The 22,296-nt window shown below is 41.2% G+C and overlaps 1 protein-coding gene across 1 annotated transcript in view; it reads right to left on the bottom strand.

Annotated features, from left to right (window-relative positions):
• LOC125883639 (gastrula zinc finger protein XlCGF57.1-like) overlaps nt 1-22,296 on the bottom strand; it is a 49,129-nt gene that overhangs the window by 25,388 nt on the left and 1,445 nt on the right. Inside the window, exon 3 of the mRNA XM_049568084.1 lies at nt 4,707-4,790. Coding sequence (XP_049424041.1) covers nt 4,707-4,790 — 84 coding nt within the window. The remainder of the gene's footprint in view (nt 1-4,706; nt 4,791-22,296) is intronic.

The raw sequence follows: 22,296 nt of genomic DNA, 5'->3' as shown, positions 1-22,296 counted from the left end.
CATCAGTCCTGTATTACTTGAGCTGCAGGGTTCTTTTCCCTACTTCCTTTAAGCTTAATCCAATAAGCTAATGATACTTTCTCTCTCCGTAACTCTAAAGGTGTCTCTCCTGCTTCAATTAAGAGAGCATTAATGGGAGTTGTCATGGCTCCTGTGCATACACATAAAGCTTTGCACTGTAATCAGTCCATTTTTTGCAATGTTGTCTGAGCTGCTGCCCCATATATTACACATCCATAGTCTAGTGTCGACCTCATAAGTGCCGTATATATGTCAAGTAATGCATGTTTGTCTGCCCCCCAGTCACATCCGGCCACTGCTTTCAATAAGTTTATGACTTTTTTACATTTTGTTTCTATGTATTCCACATGTTTTTTCCATGCATATTTACTATCTAGCCATAGGCCCAGATACTTAAATTCAGACACCATCTCTAATGGCTGCCCATACATTTTTAACTTCTCTACCTCAATTTTTCTCTTATTTGTGAACACCATATAACAGGACTTATTTACTGACATCTTAAATGGATGTTACACTAATAAGTTCAGACGGTGAAATACATGAGGTTTTCACGTGTTCCACTTCCAATGGTTGGTAATTATAATTTCTAATATCAGTGTCCGGGCTGCAACAAGTAGTCTCAATATCATTGGTGGCTCATAAAAAGGCAGCAATAACTACACGGGTGTCTTTTTTTTTTTGGGTGTTTAAGGTCCCATATAATGCTTATTCATAGGTTCATACTTGTATTTGGGGTTTCTACTAGAACCTGTTTTCATGCTTTAATTAAATAACATATATTATTTTCCTCATACTGTCAACCTGAATGTACTCGTATTCACCCTCACCCAGTCTCCTACTTGTTTTTAAAACACAAGGCCACTTGACTGTGTGAGATCTTATATGCCTTTTTACTTGAGACACATCAAAGTTTCTTTAGTAGTAGTAGTAGTAGTTTCAAAGTAGCGGTGTCTGTAATAACTCCGGTTATGGTCCGTGAAAAAAATATTTTTTCCAGCGGATGTTTTAGTTACAACATGATTGAGCTAACTGGAGTAGTTTCATGTCGTATCTGACAACGGGAGGCTTTTAACAGATGACGTCCTGCTGCCAAGTAGCCTCGCCTGTTGAAAAGAGTGTGGGATATACCACTACTAGGAATGGGAGGGGGGGACTAAATCTTTTAAGATTTAAATAGCACATTATTGCGCGATTATAATGAGCACCGCTTACATTGTGCTTTCAATAAATACTACTGCATTGTTTAAAAATTATTAATTGTGTCTCAAATTATTCTAGGGGGTACAGCTTTATTGAAGGGGGAGTCATGTCCCCCCGTCCCCCCCGGGATTTCCGCCCCTGGTCGTCAGGCTACTTTTACATCATAAAGCATTCTCACATGTTGTGCAAGTAAATGTGTTCTCACCTGTGTGGATTGTGTGTGATGTTTGAAATGTTACTCTGATTGTCAGTGGGACTAAAGAAATCCCATGCTAACAAAGATATCCTTTTTTTTTTTTTAACTTTACTAAAATCATTAAAGGGTTCATTTTCTAAAGTCAGCAGCTGTAGTGTACCTCCTCTAAATGTGATCCGGCCAAACTGAGCTCTGGCCAACCTGCATTTTGATTGCGGTGGATTCTGCGTGCATCTACACCTGCAGTAACGTTGCATTTTTCCTCATTCAGTCTACAGGCACAGATCACAGATGTAACAGGCACAAGGTAAAACCAGTTTTTCCCACATTCTGGTGTCACTGTTGACAAGTTGCTCATATGCACCAAAGAACACGGTGTCTGCAGATATAACCAAGGTAAATTTCAGACTTTTTAAGACATTTTTAATCCCACCTTATATGGAATTTAAAACCATCTCATGGCTGTCATACATGCAATTTATTATTGCAATATTCAGAGAAATACAGCAAGGAAAAAAAATATTGTTCTTCAGTCTGTACAATGATTGTAAACTGTCATTGGGTCTGTGAGGCTGGAGACATTTTCACAGTAATGTGACCAAAGATATCTAAGACCCATTGAATCTGAATTTAAGACAATTGTAAACCTTTTAAGGCCTTATATTAAGAAAACTTTAAATCATTTCAAAGGACCCGTAGACACCCTGACAAAAGATCACAGTAACAGGACAAATCTTCTGGGATCAGTTTATTACTGTGCTCACTGCAAAATCAGACATACTTTAATTACAGGTTCCACTCACATTTTCATGGACAATATTTCCAAACCTTTTCATGACTTTTCAAGGACTCATGAAGATTTTTTTTTTCTTTCCCCACTTTGCCGGCGGTTTTCAAACATCAGATTCAAACTCTATGTAAACATAGGCACACAGGAAGGGAGAGACAAACTGAGGGAGAAAATGACAAAACGATAACAACAGCAATTGAAAATAAAGAATATGTAGTAGGTGTATTTCTTGACCTGAAAAAGCTTTTGACACTGTTGATCACAACTTATTATGAAAAAAGTTATTTAAATATGGAATTCGAGGGGTTGCTTTAACATGGGTAAGTAGTTACCTGAAAAATAGAAGTCAACAGGGCCCACTGTTCCACAGGGATCTGTTCTGGGACCATTGCAATTTATATTATACATCAATGAAATATGTAATCTCCAAAATAATGAAAACAGTATTATTTGCAGATGACACTGACTTATTGTGCTGTGGCAACAACTTGGAACAGCTTCTGGATGATGTGGAAAATGATTTAAAAAAACTAAAGAGTAAACTATGCTGGAAACCACACATTAATTATATTACAAACAAAATATCAAAATCAGTTGCAATCCTTTACAAAGTTAAAGATCTGATTGTTTTTTAAAATTTTATTTTGTATGACTGATTACCTTATTGATCACCTACTTTTTGTTCTATTTTATTTATGTTCAAATGTGCGTGCTGTGTTCTTGTCCAGAACGCAGCAACCCGCCTCCTCACTGGAAAGCGTAAACACAAACACATCACACCAATCTTGGCCTCGCTCCACTGGCTTCCAGTGCGTTTTAGAATTGATTTTAAGATTTTATTGATTGTTTTTAAAGCCCTAAATGGGCTGGCACCCCCTTATTTAACCGAACTCCTGCACTTTCATGCTCCCTCCAGAGCCTTGAGATCAGCCAGTCAGCTATTACTGGCTACTCCTAGAACGAGGCTGAAGACCAGACGTGACAGAGCCTTTGGGGTGGCTGCCCCTAGGCTCTGGAATAGCCTGCCCCTGCGCATTAGGTCTGCCCAGACCCTAGAGGTTTTTAAGTCTTTTCTGAAAACCCACTTCTTCTCTCAGGCTTTTAACTCAGGTTGAGCTGGACACCCAAACATTTTATCTTATTTTTATCTTATTTTATTTTGTATTTTATTTTACTGTATTGTATTTTATGTATCTTATGGTTACTATTGTGGTGTACTATTGGGTACTTCACTGTATTTGCTTGTTTATTTCTATCGACCTGTTCAGCACTTTGGTCAACCTTGGTTGTTTTAAATGTGCTTCATAAATAAAGTTTGAGTTGAGTTGAGTTGAGAAGTAAAGATTCTTAAAAAAGAAAAAAGAAAAAAAGATGTTAAACAAACATTGTCACACATAGACGCATATTAAAGCTACATTAATACGCCAGCTGCAGAAAATGAATCTGCCATTATGTTACATTATATGGAGGGTTATGCACTGAAATCATTCTAATAATTTCATTATACACAAACAAATTCTGTGACTTATAATGATTTTGACTAATTCCATGACTTTTCCAGGTTTTCCATGACTCCTGCAAGTATAAAATTCAAACTTTAAAGCAGTCTCCTCCTTTTGTTCTTTATCTCACTAGTTTAACTTTTCCAGACCTGCAATTTCAATTAAAATTCAGGATTTGGACTTCACTCCCCACTTTTCTTAGCATGCTTTATGGAAGAGGCCTCTGAAAGCTCTGCCACATGTTTTGCATGTAAACCGTCTCTCTCCTGTATATGTGTGACTTCAACTGGAACCTCTGTGTTCAAGTGATGCATCTTTACACGTGTGTGCGTTCTCATGTGGACTGTCAAGTTACTGGCAGTTCTGAAGTGTCTCCCACATGTTTTGCAAGGATACGGCTTCTCCCCTGAATGAGTCCTCATGTGGATTAACAAGGCACTATTACGTCCGAAAGCTTTCCCACATACGTCACAAGTATGTGGCTTCTCACCTGTGTGAGTCCTCATGTGGACTAACAAGTCACCATTACGTCCGAAAGCTCTCTCACATACTTTACAAGTATGTGGCTTCTCACCTGTGTGGGTTCTCATGTGGGCTGTCAAGTGACTGACAGTTCTGAAGTTTCTCCCACATGTTTTGCAAGTATACGGCTTCTCACCTGTGTGAGTCCTCATGTGGACTAACAAGTCACCATTACATCCAAAAGCTTTTCCACATACGTTACAAGTATGTGGCTTCTCACCTGTGTGAGTCCTCATGTGGTCTAAAAAGTGACCATTATATCTGAAAGCTCTCCCACATGTTTTGCAAGTATACGGCTTCTCACCTGTGTGAGTCCTCATGTGGACTAACAAGGCACTATTACGTCCGAAACCTTTCCCGCATACGTTACAAGTATGTGGCTTCTCACCTGTGTGAGTCCTCATGTGGACTAACAAGTCACCATTACGTCCGAAAGCTCTCCCACATACTTTACAAGTATATGGCTTCTCACCTGTGTGAGTCCTCATGTGGACTAACAAGTCACCATTACGTCCGAAAGCTCTCCCACATACTTTACAAGTATACGGCTTCTCACCTGTGTGAGTCCTCATGTGGACTAACAAGTGACCATTACGTCCAAAAGCTCTCCCACATACGTTACAAGTATACGGCTTCTCACCTGTGTGAGTCCTCATGTGGACTAACAAGACACCATTACATCCGAAAGCTCTCCCACATACGTCACAAGTATACGGCTTCTCACCTGTGTGAGTCTTCAGATGTCTCTGCAATTTTGACTTGCACTCAAAAACTTTCCCACATACGTCACATTCTAAAGGCTTTTTACCTGTATTTAAGTTGATCACAGCAGAGGTGTGTGGACTCTTACTGTTAATTTCACTTTCATGATGTCTTTTCTCTGCTTGAAGCTCTGTGTTTCTAGTTGATCCTGAGTCTCCATGCTGGTATTCTTCCTCATCTTGGCTCTCAGCTACATGAGAGTTGTGACAGAGCAGCTGGTGCTCACTGCTTGGTATATCACAGAGCTTATAACTGGTATGATGACGACAGACTCTTTGTCTGCTGCACTTTGAGTGTCGTCATGAATGAAGTCCAGAGTCTGATCTTCACTGTGCTCACTTTGCTCATCAGCAGGAGTCAACATAAACCCATCAGTCTCCTGCTTCAGTACAAGCTGCTCTCCCTCCTGACTGCTGCACACTTCTTCCTCTGCCTCTTCCTCTTTAATGTGTGGAGACTCTGGGTGCTCTTGGTCCACACTGGACTTCCTCTCCTCAATACAGAGCTGCTGCTCAGGGACAACCTCCTCCTCCTTACACACATGTTGCTGTGGGAGCTCTGGAGGGACACACAACAACACCAACAGCATACTAATGTGATGCTACAGCAAATATACACACATGCCAGTAAATTACTTAAATTAGCTTCACACACCTGTCCTGTGTAACTTGATTTCAGGCTTCAACACGATATCCAACAGTCTGCGCTGACGATCGATCTCTTCCTCGTACTCGACGATGGTTCTTTGAAAAACTCCCAATATTTCTTCAGCAGCAGCAGTTAGTCGCTCGTTGACAAACTCTCTCAAAGACTCAGCTGAACACATTGTTGTCTAATGTAGGCTACACTAAATGTGGCTCGAGGTTTAACTCATAGACTAACCTCCCGAGGTTAACTCAGTCAATTTGGGAAACGCGACTGGCGCCTTTTTCTTGTTTACTTCCGCCGGATGTTACATTTCTTCTTCTTCTTTCTATTTAATGGCAGATTGCAAGCAACGTTCATGTGCATACCGCCACCTACTGTAAAAGAGTGTGTAGCCTCCTATCCCCTCCTTTACATTCTACCCATCAATCTTGACTCCCTCAGAAAGTTGAACAGTGCTTTCCTCACATCTCTGATCTTATCTCCCTCTCCCTCTGTCCCTAATATTCCAGCCAGACTCCACTCACGCCGTGTTGCTCTCACTCTCCTCTGCAGCCTCTCTCTCTCTGATGCATACATTACACAGTACATTATTATATGTTCCACATTTTCTATCACACCACATCTCTCACACATGTCAGTATGTCGATTACATTCATGATATCATTCAGACCAGTATGACCGACTCTAAGCCTCATCATGACAATTTCCTCTCTTCTGTTCCTTTCTTTAAAAATTTTTGTCATGACTGATTTTTGTGTGTTATAATAGTATTTTCTTTCTTTCTGGTCATATTCCCATCTTTTTGCCAGATTTCCAAGCCTTTTGCTTTAATAATTGCTTTACCATCTCCTTTTCCATAAGGTACTGTGACTGTCATATTCTTTTCTAGTGCCCTTTTTGCTAGGTCATCAGCAGCCTCATTTCCCTACAAACCTGTGTGTGCTGGCACCCAGCAGAACTGGACCTCAATGCCACCCTTGTGAGGCCTGAGTAAATGATGCTGTATTTCAATGAACAAGTCTTCCCTGATTATGTTTGCTGACTGTAAACTTTCCACCATAGCCACAGAGTCTGTACATACCACCACCCTGTCTGGTCTGACCTCCTCCACCCACTGTAGGCTGATAATTGCTGCCACCATTTCTGCTGTGAATACTGACAAGTGATCTGACAGGTGCCTTGACATTTGTACTCCAAACTCCTGAATGTACACCCCTGCTCCCCCACACCCCTTTGGGTTCTTAGAGCCATCTAAATATTTTGACATAGTTGTAGTACATATTTCTCAGGTAATCACATGTTTTCTCCCCCACTTCATTCAGTCAAGATCTTAACATTTATATCCACCTTTGCCTCAGGGTACATCCATGGGGGAATCGCACTAACTTGACTGGGCTGTGTGAATTCTAGTGCATCCAATCCATACTTTCTGGCCCATTCATTCCCTGTCCATCCAAACCCACTCCTCTGGAACTTGGAATATTCCCAACAGTCCTGTATTACTTGAGCTGCAGGGTTCTTTTCCCTACTTCCTTTAAGCTTAATCCAATAAGCTAATGATACTTTCTCTCTCCGTAACTCTAAAGGTGTCTCTCCTGCTTCAATTAAGAGAGCAAAATTTTTTGCAATGTTGTCTGAGCTGCTGCCCCATATATTATACATCTATAGTCTAGTGTCGACCTCATAAGTGCCGTATATATGTCAAGTAATGCATGTTTGTCTGCCCCCCAGTCACATCCAGCCACTGCTTTCAATAAGTTTATGACTTTTTTACATTTTGTTTCTATGTATTCCACATGTTTTTTCCATGTATATTTACTATCTAGCCATAGGCCCAGATACTTAAATTCAGACACCATCTCTAATGGCTGCCCATACATTTTTAAGATAAGATAAGATAAGATAAGATAAGATAAGATAAGATAAGATACACCTTTATTGATCCCATAATTGAGAAATTCCAGTGTTACAGCAGTCAAGGAGAAAGTCAGATTAAAGATTTCAAATTTAAACTTAAAAAAGTTAAATAACTAGGCATGCAAATAAGTACAAAAAATACAAGAGACAGCGATAAATAACAATAACAATAATAATAATAATAATAATAATAACAATAATAATCACAATAAAAATAATAGGAAGTGGATAATAATGAGCAGCAGTGAATGAAAATGACCAGTGGATAAGGTGCAAGTGATTGTATGTGCAAAAACAGCAGACTGCTGTGGTGTCCATAAAGTGTCCATAGTGTCTATAAAGTGTCCATGGTGTAGTTTACTGTGAGCAGTGCTGGTTATGTAGCCTGACAGCAGCAGGCAGGAAGGACCTGCGATAGCGTTCCTTCACACACTTTGGGTGAATCAGTCTATCGCTGAAGGAGCTCTCCAGAGCTTTTATCTCCTCCTGCAGAGGATGGGAGTCATTAGTCCTCAGGGATGACAGCTTGGCTGTCATCCTCCTTTCTCCCACCACCTGCACAGAGTCCAGAGAGCATCCCAGGACAGAGCTGGCCTTCTTGATCAGCTTGTCCAGTCTCTTCGTATCTGCAGCCGAGACGCTGCTGCCCCAGCAGACCACTCGGTAAAAGATGGCTGATGCCACCACAGTGTCAAAGAAGGTCTTCAGGAGCGCCCCCTGCACTCCAAAAGACCTGAGCCACTTCAGCAGGTAGAGTCTGCTTTGGCCTTTCCTGTATAATGCTGTTATGTGATCAGTCCAGTCCAGTTTATTGTTAAGATGAACACCCAGGTACTTATAAGATGTCACCATCTCAATGTCCTTTCCCTGGATGTTCACCGGTGTTGGGGGGAGGAGTCTGCGCCTGTGGAAATCCACCATCAGCTCTTTGGTTTTCCCCGCGTTGATCTGAAGGTGGTTCCTCAGGCACCAGTCCACAAAGTCCTGGTTCAGTTCTCTGTACTCCCTGTCGTCCCCATCTGTGATGAGGCCGACTATGGCAGAGTCGTCAGAGAACTTCTGCAGATGACAGGTGGGGGTGTGGTATGAAAAGTCTGCAGTGTAGAGGGTGAAGAGGAACGGTGCCAGCACCATCCCCTGCGGGGCCCCCGTACTGCAGACAACCAAATCTGATACACAATCCTGGGTCCTGACATACTGCGGCCGGTCCGTGTGGTAGTCCAGGATCCAGGATGTGGGGTGATTAGCCACCCCTATGTGCTCCAGTTTGTCCCTCAGAAGTGCAGGCTGTATGGTGTTGAAAGCGCTGGAGAAATCAAAGAACATGATTCTCACAGAGCTTCCAGGCTTCTCCAGGTGGGAAAGAGCTCTATGCAGGAGGAAGATGACGGCGTCGTCCACCCCAATGCCAGGTTGGTAGGCAAACTGCAGCGGGTCCATTGAAGGGCCTACTGCTGGGCGGAGACGAGACAGGACCAGGCGCTCAAGAGTCTTCATGAGGTGTGATGTTAATGCCACTGGTCTGAAGCTGCTGAAGTCCTTGGGGTGCGAAGCCTGGTGCACAGGTACCACTGAGGATGTCTTCCACAGCTGTGGTACTCTTCCCAGCCTCGGGCTCAGGTTGAAGATGGTTTCAACTATCCTGCACAGTTGGTCTGCGCAGGACTTCAGGAGCCTGGAGCTGATGCTGTCTGGACCCGCAGCCTTCCTCATCTTTATCGTCCTCAGCTGGGACAGGACTTATTTACTGACATCTTAAATGGATGTTACACTATTAAGTTCCCACGGTGAAATACATGAGGTTTTCATGTGTTCATGTGCTTCCAATGGTTGGCAATTATAATTTCTAATATCAGTGTCCGGGCTGTAACAAGTAGTCTCAGTATCATTGGTGGCTCATAAAAAGGCAGCAATAACTACACGGGTGTCTTTTTTTTTGGTGTTTAAAGGTCCCATATAATGCTTATTCATAGGTTCATACTTGTATTTGGGGTTTCTACTAGAACCTGTTTTCATGCTTTAATTAAATAACATATATTATTTTCTTCATACTGTCAACCTGAATGTACTCATATTCACCCTTAGTCTGAAACGCTCAGTTTGACCACCCGTCTCTTGAAGCTCTTCTCCTGAAAAAGCCCAGTCCGCTTTGATTGGTCAGTTTTATCAGGTCTTGATGGCAATTTAATAAAATGTACTTCTTCAGTCTCCTCATAATGAGACATTGTTCTTCATTCATTTCGTGAACGCATCTCCACAGAAGTTTCAGCTGTGTTTATCCATCTTCAGGTGTGATTTGAGTAAAAAACATTTTAACCACACTCAGCAAACATGTGACTCCTCACTTCCAGAGTTCTTGTGTGTTTTGACCATGAACCAGAACTGACATGTCTCCTACTTGTTTTTAAAACACAAGGCCACTTGACTGTGTGAGATCTTATATGCCTTTTTACTTGAGACACATCAAAGTTTCTTTTCCTGCAGGTCTTGGTGAGTTATAACTTCTCACCTGTGTGGATTCTCATGTGGGTCATCAGCAGGGGCGAAAATCCCATTTCATAAGGCCCGTTTCCACTGAAGAAGTTCCTGGTACTATTTGGGGGGCAGGAACTACTACAGGAACGTCCTCTCGCTCGGCCCTCTCAACCGCCATTCAACCGCTGTCTCCACTGAGAGAGTGGAGTAGGAGAAAGGTTCCTGTAAAGTTACCGGGCTCTGTATGTGACGTAATCGTTGCTCGACCATTCTGACTGGGGGGTGTAGGGATGCCGTTAGCCATTAATGGTGTCTGTAATAACTCTGGTCATGGTCCGTGAAAAAAATATTTTTTCCAGCGGATGTCTTAGTTACAACATGATTGAGCTAACTGGAGTAGTTTCATGTCGTATCTGACAACAGGAGGCTTTTAACAGATGACGTCCTGATGTTAGCTTTGCTGCTGCTGTAAGCTGTCCCTGTCAGCTGATGCTTTCTAGACATCGTGATTTCCCAAAACTGAATAAATACCACACATAGCAACACAAAACTGCTTTGCTAGCTCAATCATGTTGTAACTAAGATATCCGCTGGAAAAAAATATTTTTTTCACGGACCATTTTTTGAGTTATTACAGACACCGCTAACAGCTAACGGTTAGTCCAGCTAATCTACGATAACCATGTTGTTATTTACAAAACGTCACATCCCGCTTTGAGTATATCCAGTCAGCACCAAATAATCCCCAAGCCCCAGCCAAGAGTTTCTTGGGGCCGTTCTGTGTACCTACTCTGAGGCCCTGGCCCCGTAAACTTACCCCAAAGTTCCTGCGGTGGAAACAGGCCTAATGTTGGGGGGGACAATAAACAGTAAAATTTTAGAGAATAATTCCAGGGGAGGACAAGGAAAAAAAGTTGTAGCCTTTCTTTTATACAGCATCTTTTAACGCAATCTGACGCTTTAATCTTTTCTCTATCTCTCCAACAGGCAGAGTGAATGTCTATACTTATGAGAAATGGCTTGACTACTAAACATTTCCTGCAATTAAACTGGTAAACTGGTTTACAAACAGTGTGCTGTGAGATCTGCCGCTGCGCACCTCACAACCGTGCGTAACAGTCGCGCGTAATGACCGCTCCTCGGTTAAACTGCACGTCTTTCATGTTTGTCTCACTGACAGGTGGAGAGCCTACAGACAGGTGCCCATTAGCTACGAGCCGCTCCACCACTGACTGCTCTTGTCCTGTTCTCTCCCTCTTCTTTCTCTCCTGTCCTCTCTGAGCTTAATCATTAGCTTTTAGCTTAGCAGCACTCGTAATTGAGTAGGCTTTTGAACAATGCAGGAGACAGTTTATATTATCAGCCTGGGCCTGGGGCTTGTTGTCACAGTAAATGGGATGTGTTGTAACTTGTGTAAGTTAAACTGTGTCTGTGTGAGTGAACATCTTACCCTGCGATGCGTGATGTGGGCAGCCGGGTCCAGCCACACGCTGCCACTCCTGCCAAGTAGCCCGCCTGTTGGAAAGAGTGTGGGATATACCACTACTAGGAATGGGAGGGGGGGACTAAATCTTTTAAGATTTAAATAGCATATTATTGCGCGATTATAATGAGCACCGCTTACATTGTGCTTTCAATAAATACTACTGCACTGTTTAAAAATTGTTAATTGTGTCTCAAATTATTCTAGGGGGTACAGCTTTATTGAAGGGGGAGTCATGTCCCCCCTGTCCCCCCTGGGATTTCCGCCCCTGGTCGTCAGGCTACTTTTACATCATAAAGCATTCTCACATGTTGTGCAGGTAAATGGCTTCTCACCTGTGTGGATTGTGTGTGATGTTTGAAATGTTACTCTGATCGTCAGTGGGACAAAAGAAATCCCATGCTAACAAAGTTATCGTTTTTTTTTTTTTTTTTTTTAACTTTACTAAAATCATTAATGGGTTCATTTTCTAAAGTCAGCTGCTGTAGTGTACCTCCTCTAAATGTGCTCCGGCCAAACTGAGCTCTGGCCAACCTGCATTCTGATTGCGGTGGCTTCTGCGTGCATCTACACCTGCAGTAACGTTGCATTTTTCCTCATTCAGTCTACAGGCACAGATCACAGATGTAACAGGCACAAGCTAAAACCAGTTTTTCCCACATTCTGGTGTCACTGTTGACAAGTTGCTCATATGCACCAAAGAACGCGGTGTCTGCAGATATAACCAAGGTAAATTTCAGACTTTTTAAGACATTTTTAATCCCACCTTATATGGAATTTAAAACCATCTCATGGCTGTCATACATGCAATTTATTATTGCAATATTCAGAGAAATACAGCAAGAAAAAAAATATTTTTCTTCGGTCTGTACAATGATTGTAAACTGTCATTGGGTCTGTGAGGCTGGAGACATTTTCACAGTAATGTGACCAAAGATATCTAAGACCCATTGAATCTGAATTTAAGACAATTTTAAACTTTTTAAGGCCTTATATTAAGAAAACTTTAAATCATTTCGAAGGACACCCTGACAAAAGATCACAGTAACAGGACAAATCTTCTGGGATCAGTTTATTACTGTGCTCACTGCAAAATCAGACATACTTTTAATTACAGGTTCCGCTCACATTTTCATGGACAATATTTCCAAACTTTTTCATTACTTTTCAAGGACTCATGAATAATTTTTTTTTCATTCCCCACTTGCCCAGCGGTTTTCAAACATCAGATTCAAACTCTATGTAAACATAACTGGCACACAGGAAGGGAGAGACAAACTGAGGGAGAAAATGACAAAACAATAACGATAACAACAGCAATTGAAAATAAAGAATATGCAGTAGGTGTATTTCTTGACCTGAAAAAAGCTTTCAACACTGTTGATCACAACTTGTTATTAAAAAAGTTATTTAAATATGGAATTAGAGGGGTTGCTTTAACATGGGTAAGTAGTTACCTGAAAAATAGAAGTCAATATGTTCATATTTATAACGTCAACTCTAATCTGAAGGATGTCACATGTGGGGTTCCACAGGGATCTGTTCTGGGACCACTGTGATTTATATTATACATCAATGAAATATGTGTAATCTCCAGAATAATGAAAACAGTATTATTTGCAGATGACACCAACTTATTGTGCTGTGGCAACAACTTGGAACAACTTCTGGATGATGTGGAAAATGATTTTTTTTAAAAAATAAAGAGTTGGTTTGACTACAATAAACTAACACTGAACCCTCTTTCCCTAATAAAATTTCTTGGAGGAATAATTGCTAATAAACTATGTTGGAAACCACACATTAATTATATTAAAAACAAAATATCAAAATCAGTTGCAATCCTTTACAAAGTTAAAGATCTCATGTGTCAAAAGTCATTATACCTTCTGTACTGCTCATTTATACTTCCGTACATAACTTACTGTGTGGAGGAACACATACAGTGCCAACACCAAACCAATATTTACACTACAAAAAAGAGCGACAAGAATAGTAAACAAGACCACCTACAGTGAACCATCAAACCCACTCTTTATCAAACTAAAAACAGTCAAATTTAAGTATTCAGTCGACCTCAAAACTGCACAGATTATGTATAAAGATAAAAATCAGTCATTGCCACAAAATATTCAGAATTTGTTCCAAGCAAGAGACAAACACCACAACTTGAGAGGATTGGACATGTTCAATAAACCCTTGACAAGAACCAATTCCAAATATCACAGCATCACAGTCAAAGGAGTCAAAATATGGAATGAATGTACAGATGAAATGAAAAACAGAAACACTTTAAATAAATTTAAAAGATTGTTCAAAAACAGTAGATTGTATTAATATGAAGCACAGCTGACATGGGAAGTATCTTCCTTCCATGGCTATCCAATCCACACTACAACTAGGTTTTCTCATATCACTTACATATAGTCAGAACCAGAAGTATTCCAGCTCGCATTTGTGATTGTATTTCTTTGATTATGTATGTATGCATGCTAATATGCATCTGTGAATCTATATTTAATTGTAGCAACATTACTTGAAATAAGGGGTAGGTCAAGATAAGTGCATAACTTCTACCTACTCCTTTTCGAACGCTTAATATTTACCTCTGTTACTATGATTGTTTTATTTTATTTTATTTTGTATGACTGATTACCTTATTGATCACCTACATTTTGTTCTATTTATTTATGTTCGAAATAAAGATGAAAAAAGAAAAAAAAGATGGTAAACAAACATTGTCACACATCGACGCATATTAAAGCTAGGGGTGTCAAATTATCGCGGTAATTGTGATTAATGAATTACAGTCATATTCAGCGCGTTATGTTTTTTAATCGAGTCAATCAAATTTTTAATCTCTAACTTTACTGTGTCTATGTGCGAGTTGCCTTAGTAGGCGTTGGGCTTCTTGTGCTTGAGTTGTTGGGGTGCAAGACAATGGTCAGTCACACCCTGAAGTGGACATTGATTGACTGTCATTGTGTCTTGGCTTGTTTAGCATAAACTGAGAGGCTCCCATTGTAGTTGGGAGGGCAAGGTGAGGAGCGGTGAGTAGCAGAGAGGAGACGTGAAAATGGAGGCGCATGTGAGAGTTGTTGGTCCAATTAATGGGAAATTTACATATCAAAAACGCCCCGACGGCACCATTGATAAAGGTAGAGTGATATGTCTTCTTTGTAAAAAGGAGTTTGCTTACCACTGTAGCACCCAGTCACGAGCGCAGCCACAGCTAACGTTAGTGGCAAAGACGTCAGCAACTTAGCGAGCCATAGCAAAGTTCTTCGCCAAACTACACTTCAGGAGAACACCCCGCGTATGAGCAAGTCTGCGACCGACAGGCTGACGAACATCCTTGCTAAGTGGATAGCGATGAACTGCAGGCCGATAAACATAGTGGAAGACGAGGGGTTAACAGAGGTGTTGCAAACTGTGTCCAATGACCCATCATACAAGTCACCATACAGGACGACAGTGATGGCCAAAATCAGCAAGATGTACGACGGCGAAAAGAAAAACAAACTTGAGATTTTGGTGGAGGATTCACCCAACTGTGTTGCTATAACCGGAGATCACTGGACCTCAGCTGGCAACCACAGCTATTTGGGGGTGACCGGACACTTTATTGATGGTGAGTGGAACCTCAACCCATTTGCACTGACTGTCATGAAAACAGAAACCAGGCACTTTGCTGATAAATGCGCCGAACAGTTCCTCAAGGTGGCAAATGACTGAGGAATTGAAAACAAGATATCCACCATCGGTACCGACAGCGCAGCAAACATGCTGGCTGCTATGAGAGCCCTTCCATACAAGCACATCGCCTGCAATGCTCACATTCTCCAGAGGACCATCACGGACTGCCTCGATGGCAGTGGGTTTGGTGTACTAGCAAAGTGCGGCAAGAATGTTGGCCATTTCAAACAAAGCCCTGCGAGCACCACAGAGCTTAACCAGCAACAAGTAGCACTTGGACAAAAGAGCGAGCAACTTATACTAGATGTACCAACAAGGTGGAATTCAACACTCGCAATGGTCTCATGCCTCATACACAACCGAAAGGCTGTCCAGGCTACGTTGGACCAACAGAACAACCACAGATTGGTCATGCCAACTGAAGCTGAGTGGGGGAAACTGCAGAGGCTGGAGGTCCTGCTTGAACCATGCAGGTAAGCCCAAATAAACACCTGTCCATTTTAATGAAATGAACTACTGTCACATGTGTAATCTAAAAATGAATGAACATTAGGTAGTTACTTTTAAGGACAATTAAATTGGAAATCAGTTACACTTTAAATATCCAGCTAAATTTATTTTGCAAACTTATCCACCTCTGCAGGTATGTGACTGAGCTGCTGGGTGGTGAGGCCTACGTCTCCTGCTCCATAGTGCTGCCTGTTTTTCGCCATCTGGACCCTGTCACGGACATCACTGATGATGATCCAGCCTATGTGGTGAAGTTCAAGAATGCCTTCCAGAGGGACCTGGCAGCACACCGAGCTGATGCCAACAAGACATGGTTCAAGGTGGCCACAGCACTGGATCCTCGTTTCAAGGATTTGAAATGTCTTTGAAGAGAAAAGAGAGAAGAGGTAACGACTATAAGGATAAGCTGGACTAATGAGTCCAATTTAGGCCTACTGCACTTAGTATTAATGACAATCATTCATTCATCCACCCGTCCATCTATCCATTCATTCATCCACCCACCCATCCATTCATTCATTCAGGTGTGGACCAGTCTGGAGAACATGCTCCAAGCAGCAGAGCCCAGAAGAGCAGCTACTCTCCAGCCCTCCACAGAGGATGATGAACCAGCTCAGAAGAGGAGGAGCGCTCTCCTGCTGGGGTCCGACACTGACTCAGAAGAAGATGGAATGGAGTCTGGAGAACTGCAGCGCTACAGAAAAGAGCCCAGCATCAGTATTGATGACTGTCCCCTGCAGTGGTGGTATGCTCACTCAGAAGCCTATGAAAAGCTGTCAGCCCTAGCACGCAAATATTTGGCCTCCCCGTCAACCTCCGCACCTTGTGAGAGTCTGTTTAGCCTTGCAGGCCACATAGTGCAAAAGAAAAGGGCAGCCTTGCTCCCAGAAAATGTGACCAAGCTGGTCTGTCTCGGTGACTGGCTGAAGAAGAAGAAATAAGAGGCATGAGGTCAGCGTAGCTGCTATGTCCTCTGTAGCCTACTAGAAGTGATTGCTTGATGTTATTTCAACACTTTATTTTGCGATGATGAACAATGTCATTTTTGGTGTGCTAACTTACAGCACTGTGATTGATGGGTCTGTTTTATTTATTTTAAATTATCTGAAGCAGAGGAAAAGCAACAAGTTCAGTGTTCAATACTTCTATTGCTCAGAAAAGTGTTCTTACTGTTTTTTAATGTGTTAACTTACAGCACTTTATATAGACCTGATGTTTTATTTTATTTTTTATAGTCTGAAGCATTCTCAGGAAAACAAGTTCAGTGTTCAACAACAGCCCTAATTACAGCAATATTTTGCCCCTTGGTGGTCGAAACTGAAGGTTGCAGGCAGCACTTGGGACTAGTCTAAAATACAGTGGAATGTAAATGGCTAGGACTGCATCTGTTCAAGTCTGTTAAAAACAAATAAATGACTTTATAAAGCCACTTTTTTTTGTTATATATCAATCTTTTGATCTGCCACAATAGTGTAATGAATTTAAATGAAAATACCTCAAGTTGAGGGCTTTTCTCAGCAATTTTTAGGTGAGATTAAAAAAGAGATTAATTAGCAGCAAGGGCTAGCGCGTTTTGCGGCCGCGGCAGCTAGTCACGCTGCCAGCTGCCGGATGAGCTGCCTCACCAGCTGCCACCACCGCAGCAGCTGACGGTATTTCGGCAGCTGCTGCAGCACTACCTCTGTTTTTGCTTACTGCCACGGAATGGCAGGTTGTTTGCATGTGTTTATAAACGAAGTTGCCTTTGTCAGTGGTCAATGTATATTAGTTTGTATATTATACAAAGCTAGATCCTCATCATTCCACCTGTTTTAAACTACAAATTACGATAACGAACTGCCTCACTAGCCTCCGAGGCACTGTCGAGGCAGCTCCTGAGGGCAACTGACGGTACTTTGGCACTTGCCAGTTACATCTTCAGGTGTTCCCACAGCTGCCAGTGAGTTGCCATGGCAACTGCCACTGTTTTACCTACACTAAAGCTATGCCGGGCGGCACGGTGGTGTGGTGGTTAGCACTCTCGCCTCACAGCGAGAGGGTTGTCGGTTCAATCCCGGGCATGGGAGCCCTTCTGTGTGGAGTTTGCATGTTCTCCCCGTGTCAGCGTGGGTTCTCTCCGGGCACTCCGGCTTCCTCCCACAGTCCAAAGACATGCAGATTGGGGACTAGGTTAATAGGTTAACATGCAGATTGGGGACTAGTAACTCTAAATTGTCCGTAGGTGTGAATGTGAGCGTGAATGGTTGTTTGTCTCGTGAATGGGTGTGAATGTGAGCGTGAATGGTTGTTTGTCTCTATGTGTCAGCCCTGCGATAGTCTGGCGACCTGTCCAGGGTGTACCCTGCCTCTCGCCCGATGTCAGCTGGGATAGGCTCCAGCCCCCCCGCGACCCTCAAGAGGATGAAGCGGTTAGAAGATGAATGAATGAATAAAGCTATGCTATAAGCTATAAACCTTGATGTTTTTAATTTCCAACTATTTTTCAGACCCAGATAGAACACCAGGAGGTCCAGCCAGAGCACTGTTCCCACCTGCTTCAAGACTACAACCCCACCCACAACACGGACTGTTGTGGGTGAAGCCTAGCCTACAGAAGTGTGAAATGCAGAACATCAGGGCTGAAAAACTCTTTCATCCCCTTTGCCATCAGACTCCTTAACAGATGACAGGAGTCACACCCACAGACTCTCTCATCACTGTAGCCTACATTTTGCACATAATAATCTGCGCATTTGATTTGCACATTGTAATTTGCACATTGCATTGCTAACATCAGACACTTCACTTTTGTATAAACCAGATATATAAGATTTGTATTCTTTATTTATTGTAATTTCTGTTTTTTCATACTGTAATTTTATACTATTGTACAACTCAGCATCAGTGTGGACAGCAAAGAAAAACTTTCATTGCACAGAGAAACTTGTTTTTTCTAGATGTTCATGACAATAAACACTTTGAATCTCTTGTTTATTGTTTGAAATAGCTCTAAATACATGGGTCATTTTTTCATACTTATATGTCAAAGAGATGGCACAGTGGGATAAGCAGGCGCCCCATATGTAGGGGCTACAGTCCTCACTGCAGCGTTCCCGGTTCGAGTCCCGCATCAGACGGCCCTTTGCTTCGTGTCTCTCCCCCTCTCTCTGCCTCCATCTCCTGTCTCTCTCTCCAAGATGAGGACTATCAATAAAGGCATAAAATGCCCAAAAAAACAATATTAAAAAAAGTAAATTTAGCCTTTTAGTAAATAAAGTAATGAAAAATAAAGATTTTTGGAAAGTGAAAAGATGTATAGCCTATAGTTAGAATGCATTCATTTCAAATATAGCCTAAAGAAAAGGAACATTCAGGCATGTATGACATTACATAAATACAGGTAATTTTGATCCATGTTGTGCATGAAAGTGCTAATTAGTACATTAGATACACACAAGTACATTAAAAATTCTCCAAACATGACAAGGCCACACACTGGAAAAGGGCGATGTAAGACCTACACAATAAGTTGTTATTCCTGTTTTGTTTTTTGTTTTTTTTCCCATGTCTATTACTCCCCCAGACAGAAGACATTATCCAGAGACTAGAAAAAGTCCTGTCAGTAACCGGCACCGTTGCCGAGAAGCAGCTCTTCCTCACGGATGTAATTTTGCCTGAGGTGAGATAAAGAGAATATGTAACAACTTACTTATTAGTACAAGAATACAATTCACAGCATGAAATTCTGTGTAATGGTATCTGTGTCTTAAGAGCTGCAAATGTCAAAAGACTTTGGATATAGATATAGAGATACTGTATATCTATTACTCTATGGTACCATTAAATTCTAATATAATTAATCTCTAGCTGTTGGAATCAAAATGATAGTGCTTAAATCTATAAGGAAGAAACATATGTATACATGGCTAAATTCAATATCTTTTAAGTTGACAGTTTTTCTCACAGGTTCTGATTCAGTGGCTGCAAAAAAGTCACAGCATGTCCCGATACCAAGCTGAATCTGTGCTTCTGAAGAGCACATCTTCTAAGGATGACAAAAGGTAAAGGACATTGTGTGTAGGTGTACATGCTAAATCTCTAAATCCATTCTGCCAGTCATGAATCACAGTACTTTTGTAGGTTAAGTTGAGGTCACTGTAATGATGGCACCAGTGCATTTACAGATCATATTTTTTACAGACCTGGAGAGATCACAGAAGGTGACTCAGAAAGCATGGATGAGGTAAGACCTTTTCTATCCCAAACCCCCACAGCTATAGACCTATTAAATGCTACTGCAATTTTATTATTGAAGTGGCTTTAGTTGCACGAGACAATAAAAACAAAGCTGAGCATATATGATCTCATCCACTCCACACATTTTTTTGTTGCTGAAAATAACATTGCATCTTACTGTGAAATGCTTTACACAACTATAACTTATTATTTTGCAGCACAGCCTACTTGACTTGCTGAAAGGTGACACATTGTGGTTGAACTTTATTAACATAAAATTATGACCCTTTGGTTTTTTGTTTCTATGAATTGCATGCATGCAAAGGAATAACAATGGAATTATATACAAACCAAGAAGACAAATGAGGTTTAAAGTTTATTTCAATGAAACTTAAATAACAGTTAAGTGTGGAGTCTTAAAAACAAGACAAAACAGTTCACAGAAGGAAGTACTGAAATAGTTAACATTACCAAACTTACGAATGCCTCTTTCACATAAAATATACAATCTCGCTTTTATCGTAAGGCAATATAGCAAATTCAATACTGTGAACAATGGTAGCCTACTCAATAAAGAGTAACTATAAATCTCTGGTTAGGGAGTTTGTTGACAATAAAGTAATAAGCATTTCTAATTATATCATCAATTTGTTAATTTGCTGTAAATTATAAGCAAGTTTCTTGGGAATATCAATATACAATGAATACTTTGATCTTGTTTTCTTGTTTACTGCAGAGCATTGTTTTTTGAGAGACTGCATAGCTGCTGCTGAGTGGTGTCGCAAGACAAAGTTTGATGGAAGGCTTGAAATACCAGCGGTCCTTTCCATAGACAAAGAGGACCTTCATAGTTGGGAAGATGAGCATTATGTTGATTCTCCAGCAGAAATGTTTACTTTCATTTTTCAAAAGAAAATGGACTGTGACAATTTCTGGACACAAGTTGTCGAGGTGAAGAACTACAAAGATTTTGCCAGATTTGAAGAACCAGACTGATTTTTTTTCTTTGTGGACCATGCAATAACTGTGCAATATCCCCACACAACTTTTTTTTTTTTAATTTGGTGTGAAATATTTTATTACAGTATTTCTATTACAGATTGGATAAAGGTGTTACATAAAAATCTTAACAGCTGTATAGTCTCTTTATTCCTCTTCAATGATACAAAGCCTGTAGTGATTCCATGATTGGAAAATGCCGAGGTCAACAGCTGGAATGATCTTGAAGCAGTGTGTATACATACATACTCATTCGTAGGGCACCATAGGCAATCAGATAAATACACATACAAAACAAACATCCTCTACCCTACACTAAAAATCCACAACCCCAAAAACCATAAACAACACACTTGTTTAAGTGCTCCTTATATAAAGTGCAACATCTTCTCCCACAGGTTCAAGGTTCAATTATTAATTTCACTGTTTATTGATGAGTACTCTCCTGATCAGCACAAATGATCTGTGAGCCCTTATTATACATACATACATACATACATACGTACATACATACATATATATATACATATACAGTAGTGGCAGCTGCCTCCGAGGCTAGTGGCATAGTGTAGGTAAAACAGTGGCAGTTGCCACTCACTGTCAGCTATGGGAACACCTGAATTTGTAACCGGCAAGTGCTGAAGTACCGTCAGTTGCCCTCGGGAGCTGCCTCGACAGCGGCAGCTGCCACTACTGAGGCATGAAATACTGTCAGATGCCTCGGACGCTGCCACTTGCTTCCGTGGCAGCTGCCGTGGGGGTGGCAGCTGGCGAGGCAGCTCATCCAGCAGCTGGAGCTGCCACTGGAAGTGCCGCGACTAGCTGCCGCAGCCACAAAATGCGCTAGCCCTCTCTCTTAATTAGATCAATTAATTACAGATCATAATTAATTAATCTCTCAATTTTTTTAATCTCTTGACAGCACAAATTAAAGCTACATTAATACGCCAGCTGCAGAAAATGAATTTGCCATTATGTTACATTATGTGGAGGGTTATCCACTGAAGATGATTCTAATAATTTCATTATACACAAACAAGTTCTGTGACTTATAATGATTTTGACTAATTCCATGACTTTTCCAGGTTTTCCATGACTCCTGCAAGTGTAAAATTCAAACTTTAAAGCAGTCTCCTCCCTTTGTTCTTTATCTCACTAGTTTAACTTTTCCAGACCTGCAATTTCAATTAAAATTCAAGATTTGGACTTCACTCCCCACTTTTCTTAGCATGCTTTATGGAAGAGGCCTCTGAAAGCTCTGCCATATGTTTTGCATGTATACCGTCTCTCTCCTGTATATGTGTGACTTCAACTGGAACCTCTGTGCTCAAGTGATGCACCTTTAAACCTGTGTGCG

The sequence above is a fragment of the Epinephelus fuscoguttatus genome, linkage group LG3, assembly GCF_011397635.1.
Source record: "Epinephelus fuscoguttatus linkage group LG3, E.fuscoguttatus.final_Chr_v1".
Lineage (NCBI taxonomy): Eukaryota > Metazoa > Chordata > Actinopteri > Perciformes > Serranidae > Epinephelus > Epinephelus fuscoguttatus.
This window is presented reverse-complemented; position numbering and strand designations above follow the sequence as displayed.